This window comes from Platalea leucorodia, assembly GCF_965183815.1.
Source record: "Platalea leucorodia genome assembly, chromosome: 7".
NCBI classification, from domain to species: Eukaryota; Metazoa; Chordata; class Aves; order Pelecaniformes; family Threskiornithidae; genus Platalea; species Platalea leucorodia.
In genome coordinates this window covers 70398241-70425971 of record NC_138829.1, presented here as the reverse complement: position 1 = coordinate 70425971, position 27731 = coordinate 70398241, and the positions used below count along the sequence as shown (strand labels likewise).

Genomic DNA, 27731 nt, shown 5'->3' with positions numbered 1-27731 from the left:
AGGTGCTTCTAATGCAGTATTCTCTCACACACCTTGGGAATCCTTCTCTCTCTGTGTCCTAGACGTGTCCTCAGAATAAATTGTAATGAGGTAAAGGATGAAGTGCCCTTCAGCGTCTTAAGATCAGAAGGAGAGGAGTAGGGACATTCAGTGTGGATAGAATGGTACGTGGGAAGGAGGCACAGGAGCATTACCACGTTAAACAGGGGGTGCAGGCGTTCCCAAAGAGACAGCCATCAAGCCCGTAGGGACAGCACAGGAATTTAGGAAACCCTAAATATTTGCCCTGACCTTGACATGCAAAACGAGTGAATTTTACAACTCAGTTTTTCCAGATTTGGATAAAGTCAATTTCTGAATAAAATAATGAGATTCAGTCTCTCCAGGAGCATAACATTTCCAACTCTTTCCTTCTGAGCGAGAACACTGAGAAGGAACTGCCGTGTAAATGTAAGCAAAACTGCTTTAAAGCTTTCTCTTGAGACGACGTTAAAATTGGAGTTACTATGTTGTTGAGAAGACTGAATTCTTTTCCCAGTCCGTTGTCCTTTTGTGTTATTTTTTATGTAACCCTTGCCTGTTATACCAAGATTAGCCATTTGATGGAGTAAGTAAAGGTTGTATCAGATCATAGCTGCTCTTCCCCGCTTAGAAAACATTAAGGATTAATTAATGGCATATTTTGTCTGGTTTGTTTATTTATTTATTTTTAAATTGCTGCCTCTAAACACCACAGTTTTTAGTGTTCCCATGCCTATTAATGGAGTTATTTCTAGTAGATCTATACATTGACAAATGCACACCTACATTTTTCTCTATTGCTCTGGAGAAAATTGTGCTTCTTCAGTAAGAAAAGTATTCTAACCGATAAGCGTATATTCTATATGTGTGTGAAAGAAACTATATATTATTAACAATTGATCACTTAGCTATTTCAGACAGCATCTGTTTAGAATGTCTAAAAATATTTTTAATTTCAGAAGCTCTCAGGAGCTTTGGTTATGGATCAGGAATTCCTTGCATTCTGCAGGAAGATGCTACGAAGACTGACAAACATGCAATAATGAAACCCAATGGCAGAAGACATTCTGCCTCAGACTGGGGCAATCCCATCAGTGCTGCCTGTGCAGGATTTGGGGTGCACATTAGTATGAGTGAGTAGTGCACGTTAAGGTTAGTTTTTAGAGCAAGTTTCCTAGAACTGAAGCTTCATGTTACCATAGTCAGACTTCGAGATCTAAATCGCATCTTTCATGGCTGGCTTCCTTGTAGTCTAGAAAAAACCACCTGGAAATCAATTACAAGAGTGTTAGGATGCATGGAAAGTGTGCCTCTACCATTGCCAGGCTGACTTGTCAATGTCAGTAACTGGGACAAAAGTGATTTAGGTCAAGGTATTTGGAGAGAAACCAGTTGTGATGCTACTGCGATTTGGGCAGTTAAGGAAAGAGCTAAGAGGCTGGGATAGAAAAAGATGGAATTAAAGAGAATCAATTACTACCTTAAAGTCATCTAAAATTTAGACATTAGACTTGTGAGTGTACCTCTTTCTCACAGTTCTGTCTCCACGTGAGTGTATATCACACTGCAAAGCAATGCGAGCAACATGTCGTTAAAGGAATTGTTATTGCTAGCTATGAAATGAAACCCGTAACTACTAGTGGGATTACTTGATGCATGTTTGGCAAAATGCAAAGTTCTTTTTCCCAGATATCTCTCTAGCGTGTAAAATTCACATACACTAGTAAATTAAAGTATTAAAAGTTTTCTGGCATGGGTGGCTACTGGCATGGAACAATGCACTATCCTACAATTAGAATTAGCCTCCAAAGCAAGGCAGCTGCATCTGTCATGTCTCCTGGAAATGGTCCTCAGCCCATGCTGATTCCCAAATCCTTCAGTGGGTCTGGCGGGAGTGCCCTTGCAGGTGCTGGCCAAACAGGATTTAGTAGCCCAGCAGGGAGTTCAGCGCTCAGGAAGGTGGCTGGGATGCGATGCGTAACTTGCCATCTGTGTTGCTGTCAGGAGTGAGCATTTGACTGGCCCTTCACTGATGATCATGATTTAGGATTACGCTTTGGCACATCAGGTGTTCACAGGAGTCATCCCAACATCTTGGGTAGTTTTATCTCCTTTGCAGTGGGATGCAGGTTGCTAAGTACTTCAGGAATCTGAGCTCCTAAGTCTCACTGAAGGCATCCATCTCACTTTCAAGAGTAGTATAAAAGTCACCTAGGCACAGCTTTTGACAATTAGAACTTTGTGGAAAATATTGGCTCTTTCACAGTGCCTTTAAGTTTTAAACTTTTGCATAAGAACTTGGTTGACATTTAAATTCGGTTCTACAACACTTAGTTACAAAGCAATTCAATTTAAATTATAAGGGATTTGCATAATATTTGGTGTTTAAATCCAAGCTTCTCTTCCTTACGTTTGGAAGCACCCAGCATTTCTGCCCTTCAGTGTATGGCAGCATCATCCCTTTCCATTCTTCCTTTGCTGTACATATTTCCTAAGTTCCTTTTCTGATCTTTCCTTGCTTGCTTTAGGCTTAATTCAAATTCCAAAAGGTTTAACATAGAATCAAGCTGACTAGGGGTTTTGCTATCTGTGAATGTTTTGCGTTTGAGTTTTTTTACTTTAATGCAGAGAAAAGCAGCAGGATAACAAGTCTGCAAAAATACTGTTTTTACAAATGAGGCTGCCATTTTCTAATTGAAAAACCTGTTATGTTATCTTCACTTGTGCTTCATTTGTCTCCCTCTCCTCAGTGTCTGTGTTCAGTTTTGTGGCATGTTTATTTCAATAATATGCTTCTGATGAGTTGCTACATTTTTATATGGTCGTATAGCTATTCAGTGTGTTCCTAAAATGTCAGTGCGTAACAGCACTGATTCATCCAATACACTGCACAGCTGACTTCTGTTTGTGAAGCAGGCAATTTTCTTGCTAACTTTAGGTGTTGAAAGAAAGAGGAGGGCAGGTTTGGGTTCCTTTTGGCCACTAGAAAGGAAGAAGTGTTTCCAGCTTGTTTTGATACAGAATTTGACTGCGGAGCAAATGTTTCCAGAGGACGGGCTGCATCATCTCATTGCCACTGCAGGCACCCACAGACTTGGAGCAATGCATAAGGCAAAACATTGCTCAACTGGTTTTGCCTTTTGCTGCAAGGATATTGCCTCAGGACTAGCGTTGTGTGTAGGCTAGGTGGAGCCGCTTTAAAGGCCAGAAATTTTCCTCGTGCTCCATGAGTCATCAGATCATACAAAAATAGATTTTTACTTCTAACTATTTACAAATAAAATCAAACTTAATGAAAGGTTTGTTGGTGATTCCTATTCGTTATGACAAAATGCTCTGAGGACTCTGCTGTTATACTTCTACGATGCTTGTTCACTACCCAAAGTAAATCATTCCTTCTTAACAGAGAAGCTTTTTGCACTTAAACACTTGCTTGAGATGATAAAAAGTCATTCTGTGTGGATAGTAAGTAAATTAGAACGTCGCTTCTTTGAAGTGGTAACAAAAAGACTCATTATGAATTAATGAAGTTGCTCTTATAAACAAGTTTGTTTTCTTTAAAGAGAACTGCAAAAGTCTTCTTTCGTTGCTTTTGAGTTTTTGCTGAGTTGATGTTGTATAACAGTGCATTTGTGGCTAGTGTCTATTTTACATTATAATTACACATTCTGATATTCTTTTACAAAGTAGGATGAATAGGAATTTTGTTGTCCTTGTGAATACATCTGGTGAATTCTGACACTCCTCAGCAAAAGTAGATATTAGAGGATTGTCCATTATTGGTTTTTATAATGTGTTGTGCTTCCTAATCAAATCTGTTAGAGCTTTTCACCTCCATGGACTGGGCCTTGGTGGTTGATGGTTGGTTAGGTATGTTACGGTGGATTAGGTATTTTCCCCTTTTCAAGGCTGCTGAACCAAAGCACAGGCTTAAAGGTCTCAAGGGAAGTCTCAGGCTGAATTGGGATTGTAGTACAAGTCTGATGCAGTACTAAAGGAAGAATAACTTTGAAACAAAATAATGGAATTCTGTCTAGTCTTCTTAAACAAAGAACCAAAATTATCAAGACTAGTTTTAATATAAATAGCAGTTAGAACAAACTGTATCTGCCAGGCAAGGAATACATTCTAAGCAAGCAAATTTGGGTAGTTGAGTTTTAACACTGCATGGTTAGAGTTCCAGGAGCCATTAATCGGAGATGGAGGACCATTACTTTCTGCAAACAAGCTGCTGCAACTGGAGTGGATTTTTTTTTTCCTTAGTAATTCCAATTCTTTGCTTATAGATAGTTTAAAATTTATGTATAATTTAGTTTGGTTGGTTATTTCAAACTAAACATTTCCATTTTTGTAACTATGGTGTGCTATGACTCTATGATTGATAGCTCTTTTGTTTTTTATTTTCAGTTTCAGAAGTCTTGCATAAAGCATGCACATTCTTTTGGCAATTAATAGAAAACTGCAGTATGGTTAGTGCAACTAGTAATTTTCTAAACTAGGGTGGGACACTCCTAACATCACCAAGTTCATGACTGAACTGACTGATGCGTATTTCTTACCTCTAATCTAACACAGAAAACATTTTTTATGTGAGTCTGATTATTCTGTATGTGCTTAAGCATTTCTTAGGCCCAGACTTCAGTCTTCCTTCACTCTTGTTCTCAGGCATAGCCATGGCAAAATGGTCCGCAAGCATGAACTGTTTACCAGTTCTTTAGTCAGTAGTGCTGTTGAAGTTAATGAGCATAAAGTTAATCAACTCAGGACTTTGTGGAATCAAAGGATGCCTTTCCGCAGCGCAGGTCAGCTGCACGGCTCTGCTGGGCCAACAACAGTCAAATGGTCCAGTGATCTTAGAACAGCAAACGGTGCAAAACTTGGCACAGGCTTGATGGGTCTGGTTGGTGACAAATTAAAACACCTGTCCATATGGATCGTAATGTATTAATAGGTATAAAACCACAAAACCACACTCCTTCCCAACATTAATCACTTAAGACAGGTGTCAAGTAAAATGCGCTTTACAACAAGGCACGGTCTATGTGGTTGAAAAATCGAGCTGGAGCTGTTCCTGTTCAGGTTTCTGCTTCTGGAAGCAGTCCTGTTTGTGCTCTTCCATAAAGACAGCGAGTGTATTGCATGCCTGAGTAAGGAATATTGGCTTACATTTGTTTTACCTATTTAGAGTTCTCTTATGTAGCTCTTATTTCCTTGCAATGTGTGTCTCTGAAGAACAAAATAATTGCCTACAAGTCTCGCTCTAAAGACATAAATGTTTTACTACGTTTTCTTCTAGGTTTGTGCAGCAAATGCCATCATATATATCCTAACCTAACGATTCTGTGAGTTTTAACAGCTTGATACATGGCCTCCAAAAAAAAACTTATAAGTGATTCCAAGTTTAAGGCAGTGTAGTTAAAGCTAACATGACTTTAAGAAAGAATTATCTTTATACGCTGTAAGATCAGGCTTTCCTCCATGAAGAGCAATATGATACATGAGCAATACATTTTTTTATTGTTCGTAGTGCAGATGCATTTTCTGAAAAGTGACTACATGTGGGAGGAGGAAATACAGACTATCTGTACTTGATGACAACACATTCTGTCAATATATCTGTGTGATCTCTGTAAAGGTTTTAACTGAATATCATTGACACGTACAGAACTGGTCAGTTTATATTACATGTATAATGTTTAATTGTAAATTATGTTGCCTGATTAATGTGTGCTTACCTAATGAAAAAGAATATTGGGCTGCATTATTAATACTCATAAAAAGATCTGTATTTTGATACATATTTTAGAATTCTCTGCCTAATGGCCTTTAATGTAGGTATGCACAGTTTTAAAAATAGAAGGGCTCAGCCTGCTATCTTCTGCCTATTGTAAATACTTATCAAGTGGTTCATTCAGAATTCAAATAAAGATCTATTGTCTTCTCAGTGCTTGCATAATACCGCTGTACTCCTGATTTTTAAAAAGGATATATTTTTAGGATTGAACATAGCCTCATGTTTTTATAAAGTGTTAGGTTGGGAATTGTTTAATTGGGGTCTGAAGCATTTAATCACTTCAAAGGTCAGAGTGTGGCAGATGAGTGCCGTTCCCAGGGCGTAATTGCACCAGCACTTGCAGCAGTAACGCTGGCTTCAGCTTCCTCTGCTCTTCATTCCTGTCCCCACGCACCCGCTCCACTGCGCAGGTGAAGCTGTTTGTGAAGCTGCTCGGTGAGCTAGCGCCAGGAATAGGCCTGGCTTAGAAATGCAGTCTGTCCAAAATGGATCCTGTTCTTCATGCTGAGTTGTCCCAGAAGAGCTGAGGGGTGCAACAGGGCTATATGCTAGTACCGTACTGCTGAAAGGATGCTTGTCCACAACTTGTCAACCGAACCGACCACCGTTCCGCCCACTGGGCTGCCCATTGCTGGCCCAGCAGTCAGATCACAATGATAATTTGCAAAACCATGCAGTGTTAACCATTACACTTAAATTATCCAGATTAAAATTATCCTCTTTTTTTGTTGTTGTTGTTTTTTTGTTTGTTTGACTGGAGTCAGCTCCTCGGAAGGGCCTCACAAAGCATTAGTGACTCTGCTGAGTGGCAAACTCGTATGGGGGTCAGTGGTCAGCAGAGGACAGTAGAGGCGTAAGAGTCTGTTGCTTTGCCACTGCAGAACCACTGCTTGAATGTGCAGCTTGGGTTGCATTTCTTTTCTTTACGTGAAGAAAACAGTTTGCTCAGAACAAACCCCAGCAGAGGTGGATGACTGTGGATGTGTCAGAAATGAGGTAAAAGCAGCTCCGGCTGCAATGGTTAAGCAGTTTTAGATTTTCATGCATGCTTTCATCTGTGAAGGGCAGATATGCTAGAGACGTTTCATTAGTATATGGGTGACCTCCAGTTTGCTATTTTTGGTACCCTATTTTTGGTGCTGGCTGTGTATCATAATTTATAGGCTATAATAGCATCTGAGAACAAATTAAATGTAAGAGGCATGTTCATGAAATGAATGTTAAGATACTGTCTGTTGCACTTCAAACTTCATTTTAATTTTACTGAATTTCAAATCAGAACATATTTTTTTAAAGCATTGGAATTTGGAAAAAAAAAAAAAATTCTCAGCTTATCTTCATGGAGTTTATTTTAAGGCAAAAAGAAGCAAACATGCCAGAAAGTGGACGAACTATCAGGTACTAATGGAACTCAGATATACCAAATAAGTACATGCTGAAAAGACAAAAGGAGTAGTAAATAGATACAATGCCAACAAAAGTAGGGCAAGAGGTGAGGTGAATGCCAAATCCAACCTCTGTGATTGTATTAGGTCATCCCCCTCGTAAGGATCATTATGAACCAGCCAGATGACATATTTGGCTCTGGCATGCTCCTAAGTTATCAGGACAGGGGGAGGGAAGAGGAAGAAAGATTTGGTAGAGGAAGGAGATGAAATCTTAAACTGTGCCCAGGCTCTCTTCCTAGCTAGGGACCAGACCGTGCCCAGGCTCTCTTCCTAGCTAGGGACCAGACTGTGCCCAGGCTCTCTTCCTAGCTAGGGACCAGACTGTGCCCAGGCTCTCTAGCTGGGGACCTCTAAAGCTTGTTCCCAGGTGCAAACCTCCTGTCTGATCACTACTCTGAGCATGCAGAAATCGAGGACTGGTCAGACACCTGCCCAGACAACCGCTGCACATCTTTTGTTCATCTTTGACATTCCCAGACCATTAAATATTCAGTGATTATAAGTCACATTCTTTAAAACAGGTTAAAATATCAAGTGTAGGTCTCAACCTCATACTGCCTTGTATCAATATATACCAGTTAGGTGTAATACTATTCTGAAGATTCCTCAGAAATTGAAACCTTTTCAGGTGTGTGTACGAGAGAGCAAAACAGATGTGCACAATTCACTTGATTTTTTTTCCTAAGAGAATGAAAAAACTTTACGACATGAAAAACTGCCACCTTTTGCACCTGAAAGCCATTGGACAAATTTGTCCTAAGTGTAATTTAATTGATTGCGGTACACTGCAGTTCAATCAACTGCAATAAAGTTAATTGAACCTCTCCTAAGAAATGTGACTTAAACCGAATGATTCAAAATAGTAACAGGTACTGATTAATGGAGACAATTATTTTTAATAGGAATGGGTCCAAGTAATTGAGTGATGTTTAAATGTTCTGTATGAGATAGTCTCATGAGGACAGTAGTTACTTACTTTTCAACAGCTTTCAGATTAGGTATAGGTATGCAAAATGCAAAATTTTAGATTAAAATGCTCGTTTAACATGGTTCCACCTTTTAAACCGTGGCATGGGTGAGAGAGAAACAGCAACCTTCCACTCTGCTGCTTTTCTTGTAGTGCATTCTTTCAGCTTTGACCCCCAACATAACCACTGAGTTCTGCACAGAAACAACACTGCTGTTTGTGTTACTTGGCAATGTTTTTAATAGGACAAAATAAGACATTATTGAGAAACCATTTTGATATATTATTCTATTGCTTATTTTTTCTAGTAAGCCTGGAGTATTATTGAATGCCCTTCATTGAAGTAAACTGGGGATAAGAGAAGCTCCATTAAAATATTCAGTTGTGTTTTCTTGTTATGCTGTGTTTGTTTGCACGTATATGTACGTGGTCACTTGAGCAAAATTCACAACTTGACTCTTGTGGAAATAAGTGCGGGCTTTTACAGATTTTAACCAACGTTAGGATCAAATATTTTGTTACTGAACTTAAAGCCCCAAACATTTTCCACGGGCCGTGTATAAGTAACTCTCTCAAATACTCAAAAATGTCTATGCTCCAGGTCAACGACTGTGAGAAGGGGGTAGTGCAGACGTTCCCCACTTGCATCTAGCAGGTTATTAGAAGAAAATGAGTTGTGCATTTCTCTTGAGAGAGGTCAGACACTGACACGGGGGCAGTGTAGGTTAGGTGTAATACAGGTGAACATATGACCATCTTTATAAGCTAGTTTGACTGAAGTTAGACACATTAAAAAAAAATGAAAAGCTGGCTTTGAAGTGCTGGACAGCTGTTGTGCTCCATTCAGGTTTTGGACTCTTTGTCATAATAGATTATTAAAATGCTTGTTTAGCTGAGACAGGACGTTACTCCCACCTGATCTGTTAGTAGAATGCATGGAGAGTAGGGAGGAAATAGCTATTTAGGCTATTGGCAGTTTGGCACTGGAAAAAAGGGTTGATATAAACTAGTCACACCTAGGATGGAAATGAGGGAAAAAAGGTCCTTTTCAGAGGTTCTGGACCTAACAGGAATAACAGGGACAAGAAATCTTAAGAAGTTCCAAGATGGAGCTTGGCTAAATGTTAAGAAACAAATTATGTGATGCAGTTGCCATGACAACAAAGGAGTCTGGAGTTTATGATCTGAGATGCCTCTTCATTCCAATGCTTCTATCAGAAATAGATGTTCCTAAGTGCAGCTGAAGATTTGCAGTGCTGGTGCTACTCAAGGGGATGAAGAGATGCAGGCTAAAGCCTTCCTCACCAGCGTGGCTCAGCTATCTCTAGGCAGAGACCAGATTCATGCTGCAGCTCAGAAGACGACAGTTTTGCCACTGGTAAATCTATTGAAAAGTCTGCCGCCTGGCTGGGTTTCACCAGGGAGGCTGCGCTTCAGCCTGTCCTACTACCTTTGCTGGGAGCAAGCACCAGGCAGTACAACCTTGCCTTGCCACGGGAGCTGCAAGGGAAAAGGCACGATATTCCCCCATGTGCAAATAGGGGGGGACTGCGGTCACATAAGGAAATCTAAAACCTCAAGACATAGTATCTCCACAGGGTGTTTTCCTTTAGGTATCTTATACCTTGTTTGTTTACCATAATATTTGAGTTTATGCAAAGAAATTTGTACTGTGGCAATGCTACTAGTGGTTTTGATACTTCTGTAATTCATATGTACCTCTTTTTCTGGAAGGCTGTAGGTGCTTCCTTATGATACTTTTTCTTTTGAAGAAACCCCACAGAATCACAGAATTGTTGCGGTGGAAAGTCACCTCTGGAGATCACCCAGTCCAATTCCTTGCTCACCAGCTTCATCTTCTTTACAGCCTCCCATGCATTAAGGCCACCAATCCAGGCAAATGTATGAGCAAGTGGATTACCATTAAAAATTTACTAATGCAAGATTTCAGCTGGAGTTTCAACATGCTTGTATCCCTGGTTCTGTGAGGCTTTTTACATGTTTTTTTTTTAAATAGTGCCTTTTAGGTCAACAGAGTGCATGAAGTCACTGAAGCATCTTTTACACTAAATTAGTTTAAATGGGATATGGTCAAATACTAATAACATTCAGAGATGTTTGTGTTGGAGATCAGAATGTAAACTAACTTCCCATTTGCATTAGTAAGTTTTCAGGAATTTTCCAGAGGCTGTTCAAGGCCTTTTCGGGACCTGTTCAAATAACTGAGTAGTTGAGGCCCAGTGCACTAAAGCCATCTGCTTTTGTTTGCTTAAGCCTCTATATTATGATGTGAATAATTGGGTGTACAGATACAAATTCATAAATTAATTTCCATTATGGGACTCATATATTATTACTTTCTGTTTTAATCTAAGACACAGATTAAACTCATGTGCCAGCTTTTTGAGACAAGGAATCTTGAGATTGTTTGTGGTTAAATGCATTTTATAAGTACATAAAGTACCATCTAAATCCAAAACATTTTATTTTATTTTTCAACCCATTGCATAGTTATACATTTCAGAAAAAAATGCTTTCATGCAGCCTGTCCCAATATCCATAAAACATGTTTTGGATTTGGAGCTTTTTGACTTGCCTCCTCTTTTGGATCTCCAAACTCTATCAGCAAATGTGTTCACTCAGTCCTTTCCTGTAATACTCTGGAAAAAGTACACGGCCAACAGAATTTGTTAAAATTTGCTTTTGTGCAGAAACCTTTCTAGGTGGACTTTGTGCTGTTCATGTGCCTGTTGATGATGCCGGATTACAATACTGACAACAGAAGGCAAGCACTGGTAAAAGCATTCAGCATTTAGAATGAATTTAGGGGTTTTGACATAAAGCAAATAATAGGATTTTTGACACTAAATATACTGGTAGAGTGCAAATTTTGGACAGGGTCTAAGTTTGTGCTAAATACTGCTCCAGCCCATCACAGCGAGTTTAAGGCCAGCACAACCATAGACACCACAACCAGTTGCTGGTCTTCTGTGAATGAGTCTTGCAGCTGACCCCTGGGTTAGCACTGCAGATACAACGAGCCAACGAGGAACTTCCCAAAGATTGTCTAGGTCACTGTGTCTTTCTTTGTCGCACATTTTAGTCTACAGAATAAGAATACTTCACAGATGGGAAATGCATACTGGTTCGTGACATGCTTAGAGAGTGTTATATGCACAACTGTGTAGTTACTTGAAATGCAAAAGTATAATTTGAGCCTACAAAATTACTTGTGTGCTATTTATTTTGCTGGTACAAATTGTAATTGGGTTAGCGTGTGTTAAATATTTACAAAAAATGGTGGATTTTTAAAAAGTGTGTAGGCAGGGGTTTGTAAGTGTGTGTAACAGGTTTGGGGTTTTGTTGTTTTTCCAAGTACTTCAATGGATAGGAAGAACTGAGAAGCTTATTTTGACAGGATGTGCGTTCACAACTGCAAGGTGAATTTATTCACCATTGCACCAATGGTCATTCTGAGCAGAATGATTGAGTTTTGTCTACTTAATTACTGTTGAAAATGATTGACTAAATTTTCCACTGAGAGAATGTTTAGATAATGGAAAGATTAGAATGATGCATTGAAGAAATTAAGTTTTTTTTTTTTTTTTTTATTAATAGAACAAACTCTGCAACGGTCTCTTTCTCTGGTAGTGTTTTTTCTTTTGCACCTTCCTACGGGAAGGCTGCTCTGGTGAATATGTTCCAGCTCATGCATCTGCTATCCTACAATGTGCAGGTTATTTTATTTTTTTTTTTATTATTTATTTTATTTTATTTTATTTTATTTTATTTTATTTTATTTTATTTTATTTTATTTTATTTTATTTTTCAAGCCATTGCATAGTTATACATTTCAGAAAAAAATGCTTTCATGCAGCCTGTCCCAATATCCATAAAATCTACCCCAGCATCTCTAGGACACTCATCAATGCACTCTTTTAAAAAAAAAAAAATCGACATTTTAAAATAATAGCATTTGCTCTTTCCTGTCCTAAATCTGCCCATGTAAGTAAACTAAATGCATGTATTTACACAGTGAAGAGTCTGTTTGCAATCAGACACTGCCTGGTGGTAGGATGTGGCAAAAGAATGGGGACCCACCCAATTGTAGCTTCTGTGGGGAATGAGTACTATAAAGAATAATACACTCTTTCATTTTCTTTAAGATATGGAAGTACACATTTATTTGGGGGGCAGAGGGTAAGTTTAATCTTCAGGAAACAAATTTCAAGGTAATTCTATCTCTAACCTTGCTTCTAAAGTAAACACCAGCTGCCCTGTAGGCAGTATAGTGATCATTTAGTGGTGTGCGAATGTAATTATACATGAAACAACCAATTTACAATTTTCTGTGCCTCTCAGCAGCATCTGTGTGGTTACACTGACTTGCATCTTGCTGTAGTCCTCTCTCTTATTGCATCATGTTTAAGCTCTTTGCTGCCTTTGAGATTACGGAGAATGTCTTTGTAAAGATAGACCAGGAGAGAAGACACCTGCTTCCTCTCCTTTGTGCTCTTGGCAATCATCTCCTGTTAAATACTGCTTCTGCCTTCCTCCTTTGCTCCTGGCTTCGTGCCTTCTGTTATGGTACCCTTTCCAGCTAGAGTACACCTCTTGAAATCACCCGCCAAATGACTTTACTGCTTTCCGTTCATATCACTGTAAACCAATTCCTACCGTATCCTATCCTTTTCTAGACTTCTTCCATTTCATAAGCTGTTGTCATTCTCAGTCCTGTGTGCTTGTCTCTGATATTATCAGGATTATAAGGTTGCCTGACCAGGAGCATCTTTTTCTTCGTAAAGTTCAGGAGAAATTTATAGATGTCATGGGTGTTCATATATCATCTTTTATATGGAGGGCTCTTTCATATAGGGAATATTTCATATAGAAAAAAAATTGATTACCTGATTGAGATTTTGCTCTTGGAGACCACATCATTATTTATTCTTGACTAAAGTTTCGTGATTTTTATTGGGTTTTGTGGGGTTTAGATGTTGCTATGTATAAATGCTCAGTACAATAAAGTCAGAGTGGTGGACCTGGATATTAAAGATAGTGAGATTTATGACTGTCAGTTGTCCTTGTCATTGGTTTGCTCCATATTTTTGAATCATGTCTTGAGAGAATGGCTATGTTGGAGAGAGCACTCTTCATTGCCGCTCTTCAAAGCTCTTTCTGCAAGAGAAACGTCGTTGTTGATCATCGTCTCTGGTTTGGAGCTTTAAGCAGGTGTGAGTCCCAGCTGTGAAGCACTTTGAATGCAAGCCCCAATGCACTTTCAGTTCTCCGAGAGGGTGTTGGAGGGAGCAGGAACACATCTGCTGCGGTTGCAGTGGTGGAGGGTGGAAAGGAGACACAGTGCGCTGCTTTTTGCCTTGGAGAATTGAATGTTTCATGCTCAAGTGTATTGCATTGCTGTAGGAAGCCGTGAAATGACAACTACGTGAACAACTGATTCCACCAGCTAGGAGAGAGGAATGAAACCTCTGAACTATGCAGAGGCTATGGCAAGTATTGTTTGCTGCCATGTATGAATATTTGGTGTCTTAAATGTATCCAGAAGTGCCTGGATTAACCAGCTGCGTATACCTCCAATTAGAGCTGCGAGCTGGTCCATCTGTATCTCCTCTAAGTACTGACCAACGCATGAGCGTTGCTTTGCTTGCATTTCTTTTGTGTTAGCTGCCTTTAGCTGTAGGCTAACTAGTAATGGTGCAATTGCTGGGGGCGAAGGCTAGGTAGCACTGTCTCTCGCCTGCTGTCCTTGACTGTTCACTGTCATTTGATCCTTTTCACAAGTGGTTCACACAAGGGTTACATTACATGAAAAATGGTGGTATAAGCCATGTGGCTGATAATACTTCAAGACATTGAAATAAAATGCATTGCACGCTACTAGCAAATTATTTTATCTAGAAAAACTGTCTGCTATGAATTTTTCTCATTTCTGTCTCCAGCTCTTAAGTCGTAATTTTCCTGTCTTGTAACATTGTACTGCTCTAAAAAACCTGTGTACATTGATTATACAAGGTGGAAAAAGCACTGAGACATATCATTGAAAAATGTTGATATTGACAAAAGTGTTCTTGCGCTTAAACACTTCAAGAACATTTCATACATACCCAAAAAGTAAGTTCAGCTTGTAATAGCTCAGGCTTCCAGTTTAGGGTATTTTTTAAAGACGTTGGGTCTATGAGATCATATTGTTTCATAAATTATTTCTCAAATTCTCTCAAAGTCTTCAAAGTAAACTCCATCCCACTGCCCAGTTTTAACCAAATGATGATCAAGTATGAATTTCAAGAATATAAAATTCTGAGGCTTTTCCTGAGAGTCGGGAATGGAGAGGGGAGAGTTATAGAAATTGTTGGCTGTCCCAAGGGACAGTTTTCCTTGCATTTGGCTTGTTGGCTGACCAGTTGCCATTGATGTAGCATGGAACCAGCCACAGCGCATATCTATTTCTATAATCTACTTTCACCTATTTATGAAGGACATGGGAAAGCAAGTTCCGTGCAGGAAAATTTTGAGGAAGAGTCGAAGAAAAAGAAGAATTAAAGGTTTTGCAGTGAAAGATCACAGAAAATATGCTGCAAGATTGGGTTGAAGAAGAGGGAGAGACACAAATTTGTGCTGAAAACCAACTTTGCTAGTTTGACTGTTTATAGAACATCCTTCTAAACACTTTGCCGCTAAGAACAAAAATATTTTTTTAATGTTTCAAAGAATGATCACATTTAATACCGAGTACACCTGCGATTATTAAATTAATTGGTACAGGTGAAATAGATATCTGCTTCACTGATTATGAAAATTTACCTTCTTCAGCTTGTGTACAAAGCCTAGATGAGATGCGGTAGTCACCTCCTGGCTGCCAAAGCTTGAAGTGGAAGCAGAGAGACAGTCTCATCAAATTATTCACATCTGAAAAAGTTTTGCTGAATAATACCAGACTAAAACTATCAAACCAACCTGCTAGAACTCTGGTGTCTTACTGTTTAATGACCATTTCTACAGTCATTTGGCTTACATATAAAATACTGAAGAAGGTTAGAAGAAATAGAGAATCTGTCACTGAAATCCTAGTTCCTTATAAGCTATTGACAATTCCGATGTTATTGCTTTGAAATCATGCTACAGTTTTACCCACTGAGGTGCTAAAGATAGTGAAGATGAGGTACTGCTCTGGTGATTTCATGATTCTTCTGTTATCAAGTATTTCTGTAAACTCTTTGAGTTAAATAATCTTCAGGTCTCCTATCAATATTTTTATTTTTGCAATATAAATCTTTTTGGTACCAGCTTTTGTAACTGTGCCTTTTAAACAAAGCTGCTATAAACAGTCATTTACAGGTTCTGTTTCTGAGACAGCTTTAAAAAATGTGTCGTATATATTTGCTCTTGCTCTAAATGTTAAATATCATTGCACATAACGATGCGAACAGATGGTATGCTGCATAAGCTGTTTATCATTTTACACATTTATCACTTTACACTAGTGAAGTGTACATGTGTTTGATTAATATTAACTTCTGATTTTTTTGGAGGTCTCTATTTTTTGACAGCATTAGTGGATATATTCTAATCCATACTGGCTTCCAACCTTAAAATTTAATTCCAGTAAAGATAGAGTAGATGTATTCTGAAGTTTTTAATTGCAAGAACTTTTTCGCTGAGGAAAAGAATTACCTGGTTGGGGTTTCAATACTGGAAGGAATTTGGAAGTAAATGGATAACTCTGCTAAAATGTTTTAGATTAAATTTAGATGCCATTGGTCCAGCTAAATAAATACCATATCTTGGAATTAAATACCAGGTGCTAAGAAGGTGTAAAATAAAACAAAATGGCAACAGTCCTATTCAAATCAATATTCTTTTATATCCTCAACCTACAGAATAAGAAACTTCATATTTGCCTGCTCAGCAGGTCTGGATGTCCACCATGTGTTACACCTACATCACTGTATATGAGACTATAAAAACATCTCAAAAAGCATCTCAAGCTTATAGGCATAGCACACAGACCATGCTTTGAGACTTCTGACTGCAACGTTGTGTTAAAAATATGGTTTACCAAGATGTTATTTCATCGTAATGCATTTTGTCTCAGCTAAAGCCTGAAAAAAGGCAAGATTTTCCTTTGATGCAATGGATGGAAAACCGATTTCGAGTTGGAATGGGTCTGCTCGTGCTTGTTGTTCTGCTAGATGGCAATAATATTTAATGAGAGATTTTACTCTAAACTGTAAATTCTTTAGAGTGTGAGATGCCCAGCCTGTCAGAATAAATAGAGGCGGCTAGAAACACTTACTTTGAAAATGACTGTTCATTTTGGAAGGCACTGAGTGATCTCAGTGAAATATAACTGAGTCAGTTGAATTTTGGATAGAGATCAAATTCCCAGCATGTATTCTGGCAGCATCTTTTCTCCACTGATTCCATTCCTCAATATCTTTTATGTTCAAAGAGCATGAGCAGCATTTCCGTCTCATATGCTGCTATCATTCAGATTTCAGATAACTTTCAGTGACTTCTTATAGATGGAATGAATAAATAAATTACTTTTATCCATGCTTATTTATAGTTTTTATGCCTATGCTTTCTTCTATTTCTATTAATTAATATTATGGAAAGACATATACAGTGAAAATGATGATGTAGCACTAGGAATTACCCAGAGACTATACATTTTAAAGTTTAATGCTGCAGTGCAGTTTAAAGTTTAATTGGCATGACCATAATAGCTGGTCAGGGCTTCATATAGTTAACTCCTCTTTTTCCATGAAGACTCTTTTGGACTGCTATGGCCCTGTTGCCTTTGCTTCCAGGACATCGGATCAGATGCTGGGAAGTGAGGAGAGTGCATATAATAAAAGAATGTCTCTTGAACGTGGGACTTTACTTCAGGAGTGAAAATCTTTGTTCCTGGATGATCTGAAAAGAAAAGCTTCTTAGTATCTCATTAGTTGTGTTAAAGAGAATAAAATGCATATAAACGTTTGCAGATGACGCAGTCATGAAAAATTTCTATCACGTAAGAAAATATTTTTAGTGTATGAAATGCAGAGTTGTAGCACACTAATTGTTGGAAATAATATATGTAAAGGGAAAGATTTGGTTGAACTCTGTAACATTTTTTTTTTAAACTAGTAATTGTAAGGAAATTAGTTGCATATTTCATGAAGAGCTGCCTTTGTTTTCCTGTTATCATGTCAGCTATATGCTGTTTCTTAAATATGTATTTTTTATTAAAAGACAGTAATTAGAAATTCTATATTTTCCTGTTCTTTCCACCTTCTGTTTTTAAAACTGAAATAACAGATTTTTTTTTTTTAAATTTTGATCTAAAAGACTATTTTCTTTCTTTGCAGGTTAATAATGAGAATGTAGTGAAAGTTGGCCACAGGCAGGTGGTGAACATGATTCGACAAGGGGGCAATCACCTAGTTCTTAAGGTTGTCACAGTAACCAGGAATCTTGATCCAGATGACACAGCTAGAAAGAAAGGTACATTTTTCTCTTTTCCTAATGGAGTCCTTTTGGTCTTGCTCCACAGAAAACAGAGTATGGACGTGAAATTACTGTTTTATAAATTCTGACTTATAGATTTCACTTTTAAAATTTGAAATACCCTTCTCTAAATTAGAGTAATTTAATTCTATTAACTTATGTATTACTATGTGGCAAAAAGGGTAACATTGTCTTGTCATGCATGCCATGAAATTTCATCTTCATGGATCTTTTTACATTTATATGTTTGAAGATCTTGTAGTAAAATTCCTTGCAGCAGTGAGAGAGAAAAAGCACAAAGAACAGATTATCTTTTATTAAGTAATTCCAAGTGTACTTGAGATGACGTTAGTTTGACTCCTCTTGAAATCATTGAGAACTTAACATTTTGCAAAACATATTTTAGAAAGGACCTCTGTAAGCAGAAGAAAAGTAAGCAATATGTTCAGACTGAAGTTCTGTTAGAAAAAAAAAAGTACATTTTAATGGCAAAATTCCTCTAGATGAATTCAAAGTAGAGGGGTTGTTCCAGCCAGGGGAAATCCCTCCTCCTCCCATAAGCAGAAAATATGCACAGCTGCTTTTTCTGCCACTTGGCTGCTAGCAAGAAAGCAGCTACTCCAAGAGAGGTTAATATAGCATCCTGTGCCACAAAAACTTTGGGAAAGAATTGTCTGGGTACAAACAAGAAAAGGGTTTTTTTCCAGTTTAAAAGCCTAGGGGTTTTTTTATATTAACTTTAGTGGGGATTAATCTATATCATAAGATTGGGCTACTCCCTTAAAAATTTCAGTGTTTCCCACCCACCTACCCAAAAAACACGACCAAAACGTCACTAAAAGAAAAGACAGAAGAAGAATGGATTTTGCACTATTTCCTTCACCTTAGATACCCCTGAGTTTGCTCAGATAAAAGCTACTCTGGGAAGTCATTAGGCCCTCATAATTACCATTAAGCAGAACAGATTGCTGCTGCTAACTAGTGTTCAATACAGCAGCATCACATTTTTGAAAATTCCTGTTCCTCCCACCAGTTTCTTGAATTGTCACTCACAGCCGCCTGGCTCTTCAACGCCAGAGCATGCTAGAAGCTGGCACCCGAGGGCTCCCTCTTTGTCCAGCAATAAAACATTCTGGCTACACCATAAGCGTTCTTGACATCTACTGCTTTTTTTTAAAAAACAAATAAAGCACCTTGGGGGAAAAAAAGGCTATATTAAAGTAAATAATGTCCGAACATGGTCCTGCATTATTTTAGCTTGATAGAATTACTGTTCACGCATTTTAACAAACCTTTCACCTCTGCCTTTTGGGATGTGTCATATTGGCCTTAAGTAGAAGTGCTGTTGTATGCAACCCAAAGGGAAGCTGCTTCTATAAAAACAAACCCAGTTCTTTGTCATCTTCCCAGAGCCTTCTACTGATAATGTGTCATTTGCCAAAAACATTCACTTTTGAATCTTGTTCCCTTTTGTTGCGAGTTGGTAGCCTTTCTTGTTACCCGGCCGTGGCCATTGTACCTTAGGAACTGCGTGGAAGGATTTTCTTGCCATCAGTCTCCTTTATGGTGAGGCCAGTGTCAGATACCCAGCCTCATTTAACAATCCAGTATTTTGTGCAGTTTCCCTGACAGATTTGTTGTCAGTTCTCTAGTTGGGCAAGGGCAGACCTCAGACTGAGGTTAATATGTGCAGTACTTACACAGCCTCCTATCTGGCACTGAACCTGAGCTATATTTTCGCATTCTTGTGACACACTGTCATTCAAGCCTCTGTAAGAAGATGATGGAGCTTAACAGGGAAAGGATGACGCTGACATAGTGGATATAGGTGATATGGGAAGAACATTGTCTACTTCTTTCCTCCATCACTCTTCCTCGCCCTCAAACTGCTTTGCCACCTTTTGTCAAAATGGTGCAGCCTGATGTATATAGTATGGACCAAAACACTTAATTTTTCCTTGTGTCCCGGAGCCATTTCTGTTTACTGGAAATCTGCAACTTTCCTACCAACATTGGTATAATCTTTTCTGATGTTACACTCCTTTTTGATCGCCAGAACCATTGGTTATCAGGATATTAAAACACCTGCTGGATTTTAGTTTCTGTGCTAGATGATTGCCTTGATATTTTCAGATCTCATTTATTCTGAGGATCACCTGTTTTCCCTAGTCTCTCCATAACTATTAAGATAAATTTGAATCTTCTTTCTTGTATTTCTCAGATTTAACAGTTTCTTCAAAGATGAAATTAATCTGGCAGAGATTGGCTGGTCTCCAGGAGATTTTTAGCTATGTACATTTCTTAGAAGGAGGGGCACAACTGCTGTGAGGCACTTTCTCTAGAAAGTCTTTTCTTACTGAAAAATAGAAGTGCACAGTTATTTAGCTTTAAATGTTTCTATGTATCCTGTTACATAAAAGCTTGCTGATGTGTCAAACAACCTACACTAAAAGTAGAAACGGTATAGAAATTCAGTACATGAAAAGCATCTCAGGGTTTTTCCTTCTGTATTCATGTATTTATTATTACCTTACTTAATGTAGCATATTCTTTTAAATAAATATGAAATTGTGTATGAGAATACAGTGTTTTAGAGCTGTGTATTTACTTACACTGTATATCCTTCTGTTTAATGCAAAGCCCCACCACCTCCTAAGCGAGCTCCAACCACTGCACTGACCTTGCGGTCTAAGTCAATGACCTCAGAGCTTGAAGAGCTTGGTAAGAAAGTGTTTTTTGACAAGCATGCTGGCATAATAGAAATGTAAAAAAAAATATATATATATGTGTGTGTATATACGTTAAATTGACTAAAAGGAACTGCACTGTGTACAGTGTATAGAACAGAAAAGGTTTTAAGAATGCTGCATCTTTGGAGAGTTCAAATATGCATGATTTGCATGAATAATTTTTGTTTAAACTTGTGCCTTTACTGCTACGCAAGAGAATGTTGATACATTTTATGCATCATCAAAGTTTGGCACATCTACTAAAAAGTAATGCCGTATCATATTTTGTTAGCTTTGCTTTCTAAATTTTCAGTTCATCTAATATTGTTTTATTTTAAATTTCTGTGGCCTCTCATTAGTGGATAAAGGTAAGCTGCCAGAAGCTGTTGTTAAAAAGCTGACAGTGTTAAAGCAGCTTCAACTTCAACTTGTTTTCATTAGACTCTGATCTGAAAAAGTGCATATTATCATATCACTTTGACTTCTGTGCATGATATAAACTTAATTCTTCTCACTATTGGTAATAATAAAGTATTGAGCATTCAGTCTTTTATTTGCTAATTTTAAGAAATGTGATTGTAGATTCCTTTGCTTGATCATCCACATTCTAGATGAGCATAATTCTTTGGGAATTTTGTTTTATTTTCTAGAAGTGAGGAAGGTAATAGTTCTGTTCTTCCTGGTTTTAATCTGTTAGGTCATTCAAAAGTAGAATTTCTGCAGCTAGACTGGTAAATATGTTATGGATGGACCATATATACAGAGAGAAAAGCCCAGTGCATATTTATATATGGGTATTACACTAGAACAGTGTGTTTAGCAACTGATAATTGGGTATAAAAACAAACCACGTCCCTCATTGCAGACTAATAGAGTCTATCATATAATAAAACCATTTTTCCATGTAATCCTACATTGATTTAAATACTTACATTTTATAATCGGTTTTTTTTTCTGGCATGGACTCATATGAAGGCCAACTGGAAGGAATCAAAGCCTTGTGGCCACTTTTTTTCCCCTGGAAGTCAATGTTTTCTGGGGCAGATGGACCCCATCCATCCTTTAGTGAGTCAAGTCACATAGCTTCAGTGGGAGTTCTTACCAACAAAGGGGTGCTGAAGTGGTTACTGTCTTCTCTATGGTATAACAACCAAATGAAGACCAAAATAATAGAATCATAGAATCATTTAGGTTGGAAAAGACCTTTAAGATCAAGTCCAGCCATTAACCCAGCACTGCCAAGCCCACCACTAAACCATGTCCCTAAGCACCACACCTACCCGTCTTTTAAATACCCTCAGGGATGGGGACTCAAACACTTCCCCGGGCAGCCTGTTCCAATGCTTGACAGCCCTTTTGGTGAAGAAATTTTCCATAATATCCAACCTAAACCTCCCCTGGCACAACTTGAGGCCGTTTCCTCTCATCCTATCACTTTTTTCTTGGGAAAAGAGACCAACCCCCACCTCGCTACAGCCTCCTTTCAGGCAGTTGTAGAGAGCGATAACGTCTCCCCTGAGCCTCCTTTTCTCCAGGCTAAACAACCCCAGCTCCCTCAGCTGCTCCTCATAAGACTGAATGAAACAATCTGATTATTTAGCTCTAAAGGATCTCAGAAAATTTGACTTTTCTGTGCGAGGAAGTTTAGGAGCCTGACTAAAGGTTTCAACAGTTTGTGAATACTCCATACTTTTTCTTCCAGGATTAAAATGTAAAATATTATTTCCGGAGACACTTTTTGGATTTGGGTGTTTTGATTTGTTTTCCTTTCATAGAGTGCTAGGAGGTTGTAAAACTTGGCTGGCTTATCAACACACTTTTCCAAGGGGACAGAAATACTTAGGCACCATTTTTCGCCCTTCATTATCCCTTCTGCAAATCGCTTTCACACTGAGGGTATTCTTCTATTTCTCTTGCTTTTCAATCTTACATAGTAGATACTGTTCTTAAAGCAGAGAGAAGCAGCACTCTTTTCTATAAGGAAAACAGCTTATTAATAGTAAAGTCACCTCTGCAACGAAGACCATCGTATTTCAGCTTTCTCACCCTCCTGTTCAGGTTATAGTACTTGATCTGCTATTTGTTCTCATCGGCTGCAAGGAATCACTGCAACTCTTGTGACTAGCAGCCATGGGACATACTTGAATCTTTAAGCACCTTTCCCATCCGTATCTTTATCCAGATGGGGCAAATATTACAGTGGCAAGACTTTTTACTATTCTGAAGAATAGTCCTGAAGCATGTTCCAGAAGTGTGTCCCCTAATAAAGCTGTAGTAACGCTAGAGCATGGCAGAAATTTGTCTTCTTCCTAAACAAGACTATAAATACCAATTCCGTAATACTCTGAACATTTGCCACCCTAGCAAACAATATGACTACTGTTATAAATAATGTCTGTGGTCTACCTATTTTAATATTTGTCCTGTAAAAGGGCTATTATCAGAAGGAACAAGAATTCTTAAATTGCACAACAACTGAACAAGCTTCCAAAGAGAAAATGTTCTTACTATCATCAGTTAAAAGTTGTCTTCTGACATAAAACACAGATTATATGTGTGTATTTATATATAATTTATATATCTTTATATGTATATGTGTATATATTGGACATCTGTATTAACTATGAGAACACCCACATTTTTTATATCCATTAAACTATCTAATGAATAAGCATTTTCATAACATATATGTGCAAACTAAATAGGAAGTACGTATAGATGAACACTGTGGATGTTCTCATCAATATATATGTGTAATCTTTTTTCTGAACTGAAGAAGCTCATGGTCTCAACAATGTCTCGTGGCAAAGAATTCCACAGGCTAATTATGTGCTGTGTACAAATGTATTTCCTTTTTATTGGTTTTAAATGTGATGCCTTTAATTTTATTGACTGTCCCTTGTTATGTAGTAGAAGAAAAAGATAAACAGAAATCCCCCATTTGGTTTCCCTTAGAGTATATATTTTTGTAATGTCTCCCAGCTAAGCTAAACGACATCATTTTTTTCAAAAAAATTATACATCACGCAGTCTTTACAGTCGCTTCCTTTGCCTGGCTCTGAACTCTACTTATGGTTTTATTGACATGGTTTTAGCTACTCTGTCCTCCATAATACTGAGGAGACCATCTCAGTTGTTCTCTTTCAAATGAGTTAAACCAAAATATGGCAGATAGCGTGTGCTAATGATTCCTTTCCACTTCAATCTGCAAAGTATTATCATAGTTTGAAACCCTGGTATCAATAAGTTGCCCCAATTACTGTTTTTAAAAAAGAATTTAGAAAAAAAAAAAATTGTACGTGTATCCCTAGTATCTGCAGGGGAGCAATTTCTCATAGTTAAGGAATAAACCCTGATAAACTGTGCTTTTGCCAAGCTGTTTATCTGCTGTGGTTTGATAGATACGTGCATAGTAGAGGCTAGCAGGGAGAGACTAACTTCTTAGATGGAAGAAAAATGTTTATGCTCAAAATGACAGACAAGGATTTAGCATATAAAAATTACCTTCAGAATTGATTCACAGTTCATTCCCTTTCTATTTCCAAGCTTCAGTACGGAAGAAGAAGGGTAAGGGGAAGCATTTTGTCTCTTGTTTAACCTGTTTCTCACCTTTCCATAGTGAAGGATAATAACATAATGTAAATGTTGGCATATGGTCCAGTTTATTTTATGGTGTCAAATGTACATTAATTATTGTATATGTTTTTTAGTTATTTAGTTAATAAATTGCAAACACACTAAGAACTCAAACAGAAGACTACATTTGAAAATATTCCCCACATTTCTTCCTTTTGTCTCCTTTCCTTCATCTTGCCTTTTTTCCTTCTTTGTATCCAACTCTTTTCCAAACCCTTCCATATCATCTCCTCACAGTTACTGTGCCACCTGGCAGCCACAGAGAATATGTGGCCAGTAACATATCCTCAGTGTAGTCCTCCGTTAGTGATTTCGCTTGTCTCTTTAATGGCCAAATGTTACTCCCATAACCACACTGTCTCTGTCTCAGGAAATAGGGATCTTGCACACAACACTTGAACTTTTGACCTGGAGAAATGCTGCTCTGCACAATTTTAAGTTTTCAATAGAACATCTTCCACGCTGTCCCGTATGCATGGAGTGCTCTCCCTGAACTGATTCATGAGGCCACTACCTTCTCCTTGAAATCTCTCCTAAAGACCCACTTCCCCTACGATCCCTACTAAGCACTCATCTAAGTAACGATGGCTAGGCAGAGGGGCAGGTAGAAATAGTGGTGCTATTTTATTAGATTTTATAAATGTAACTGTATATACATGTATACAAAGTTTGTTTGTGTTTAGCTGTATTTTTCCATACTCCTCTATGTCATTTTGCTTTCTTAGATTGTAAGCTCTCCTGAGCAGGGACTGTGTCATTTGCACGTTCTCATGGCGTCTAGCCCAAGGAAGGGTCTCAAACCTCCCTGAGCCCCCGGGGGATAGCTGGTAAAACAGTCTACGTCCTGCTCTTCGACAAAGTTCAGTGTCACGGAAAGGAAAGCTAGGCTGTAGGCAGTGTCTTCTCTCAACAGTGAAGCTTTTGCTTTTTAACATTAAACAGGACAAAATCAGGTTATTTTCCACTCTTTATTTTTCTGCTCTTTCCTGACCTCCTTTCCTGACCTTTCAGGTCGCTAACAGAGGTTCCAGCTAGTGATATTTTCTATTCTCCATTCAGAGATTGCTACTGGTATTGTTCTGAAAAATATGTGTTGGCAGCATACGAAAAATCTTTACATTGTTATTGTAGAGTCTTCTGTCAACCAAAAATTCAGTTTTTTGGGCCATAGATGAGGGAGGCGTTAAGATAAAAATAATGGCTTTCGTGGTTCTGTTTGACTGGTTTTGTTGGTTGTCTTTTGAGAGGGGTTCTGGTTCGTTGGGAGGACAGGAGAAGGGAAGGACGTAGGCTGTATTTTTTGTATTCAGGATAGAAGATATGGCATTTGTGTCTGAAGAGATAGGTAATACAATCTTTAGGTTCACAGCAGTATGGCATGGGCAGTACTGTCATTTTGCTGCAGTCACATAGCACGCATTACTAAAATGTAGACTGTACTTCATCTGTGCCACTGACTTTCTGCTCACTGTAGTTGCCTGACTCGTAGAGATAGCATCCAGCTTCAAAATGTGTGTTTGGAGGGGATGTGTTTTCAACAGTAAAACTACTTTCTGGATTTTGTGGGATACCGGGGAGGAGGAAGACGCCTTCTTTTTTCTTTTGTGACTTGTAGGTTTTCAAGAATTGTTGAATGAGTAAGTTACAGCAACGTGTAAACTAACAGTTAGTTGTAGCAGCAATTTTTTGAGGGCAGTACTTAAAATATAATTCTAGGTAATGTCTAGTTAGCCCATTAATACTGAAGAATAACCAAAATATTCATGCAGCAAATTAAAATGAAGATTTGAAAATACTCTAAAACATTAAAAGAAAATTTATGAAACTCCCAATGCATTTTTTTGGGGTCATAATTTTCATCATCACTACATAAAATAGGTGTCATTAGAGTTTCAAAATTAATATTTTAAAATAATAAATTTAACTGTTCATAAAAAGTTTATGTGGCTCATGAAAAGCTTGTTTTTAAAGGGTTTTTCCTTCAGTTTTTGTTTCGACTTGTTTATCGATAACTTCTTGTGGATGGAGAATTTTAAAATGGTATGATACTTAAGGAACACATCCATAAATTAAAATCTGTAAATGTCTAGATACGTGATTTAAAAGTTTCATGCTCCTAAGCTTTTTTTACTTCCAGGAAATGGGTTTGATTCAGTGAGTAATTTGGGATTTTCAGTGAAAGCTAAAATGGACAGTGTTTAATTTTAAAAAACCTAATATAAAAATCCTCTAAGAGAAAGTACAAAATTAAGAATAGATCAGGCTAAATATTCATAGTGAAATGGGAATGACAAGATAAATAATTCTTCTGCATTAATAAATATTACTTTGACAGTGTCACATAAGTGTTGGTTGTGAGCTAGGAAGTGGTTTGTTTGTTCTTAGATTTGATATGGTAATCAATATAAAATAATCCCTTGATATGTGTTGATACTGGTCTTTGGGTTTTGATGTGGGCTACAGTACAAAATACAAAGGTAGGATTTTCCTCCTTTGAACAGTTTAGATCCTAGTACCACCTCTCAGATACAGAATAACTGTGATATCATCAACACAGAATATTGTTACCTGGCATCAAGTCTTAGTGGCATTTGAATAGAAAAATATCAGTTGATGGCATTCAAAAGAAATATTATTAGCTCTGTCTGCAATAAGCATTCACACTTCATCCCATTCCTGTTGTCCATTGTTTCAAAGGTGGCACATTCTAATGGCATCTGAAACAATGAAATTGCAGAGCAAATATATATAAATGAATGCCAAACAGCGGATTACCTTACAGTGTTATGTTATGTTTGAAGAAGCCACTCACAAAGACGTCTGGGTTCAAAATTCATTTTTTTATTTCACTGTGGTGGAGTTGATGATGGAGATTTGTCTGCAGGAAACAAAGGAAATACCATCGAAGCAACTTTTACAGCACTCACAACGTCGACTCCTTTGATAGTTTCCAGCATCTGCAGCGCTTCTATGTAGGAAGAAGGTTTTCTCATCTTCACCAGACACTGTATTGTAGAAGACGAGAGCAAAAGGCATCAGACTTAATGAAGAATTCTCAAAGGGTATCCTTGTAAGTAATTGATTTGCATTACATATTTGAAATTCTAATGAGATAGCAATATAATAATAAGGGAAAGGTTGTCATCAGGTTGTCATTTTTCACAAGCATAAAGCAGTGACTCTGGGTGGAATTTGTGAAGTGTATGTGTGAAAAAACATGGGCCCCATTTTTTTGTTGATGTAGCAAGGTTACAGGTTTTATGACTTGTAGTGTAACTTGTGGGAAGTCCACAGCAGTGTAAGAAGGTATAGGATTCGGCCCATGCCTACAACATATATGCTTTTAAAACACTTTGTAAGAGAAAAGTATTGAAAGTTGGCATGTTTCAAGGAGAACAATGCTAACCCTATGTTTTCCACTGAAAAAAATTTGGCACCTAGCTGGCAATGTGCTGATTAGCAACTTTTGGCACAGCATCTTAAATTAACAGGTAACTCTCAGAACTAAACACTTCTTCAAACCAGTGTTTCTGTTGCTTGAGGTGAGCAGCTTTAACTAACGTTTTGAAAACACTGGGAATCCTGAGCAGAGGTCAGTTGAGTCTCTGTGTGGGTGTTCTCAT

The 27731-nt window shown here is 37.9% G+C and overlaps 1 protein-coding gene across 2 annotated transcripts in view; it reads left to right on the top strand.

The window, feature by feature from the left end:
• The window catches only part of SHANK2 (SH3 and multiple ankyrin repeat domains 2), a gene marked incomplete at both ends in the record, with an annotated part of 314082 nt that overhangs the window by 256050 nt on the left and 30301 nt on the right, over window positions 1-27731 (top strand). For both annotated transcript variants that reach the window (XM_082317243.1, XM_082317244.1), the window contains 2 exons: window positions 17605-17740; window positions 20384-20494. In XM_082317243.1, coding sequence (XP_082173369.1) covers window positions 17605-17740; window positions 20384-20494 — 247 coding nt within the window. The remainder of the gene's footprint in view (window positions 1-17604; window positions 17741-20383; window positions 20495-27731) is intronic.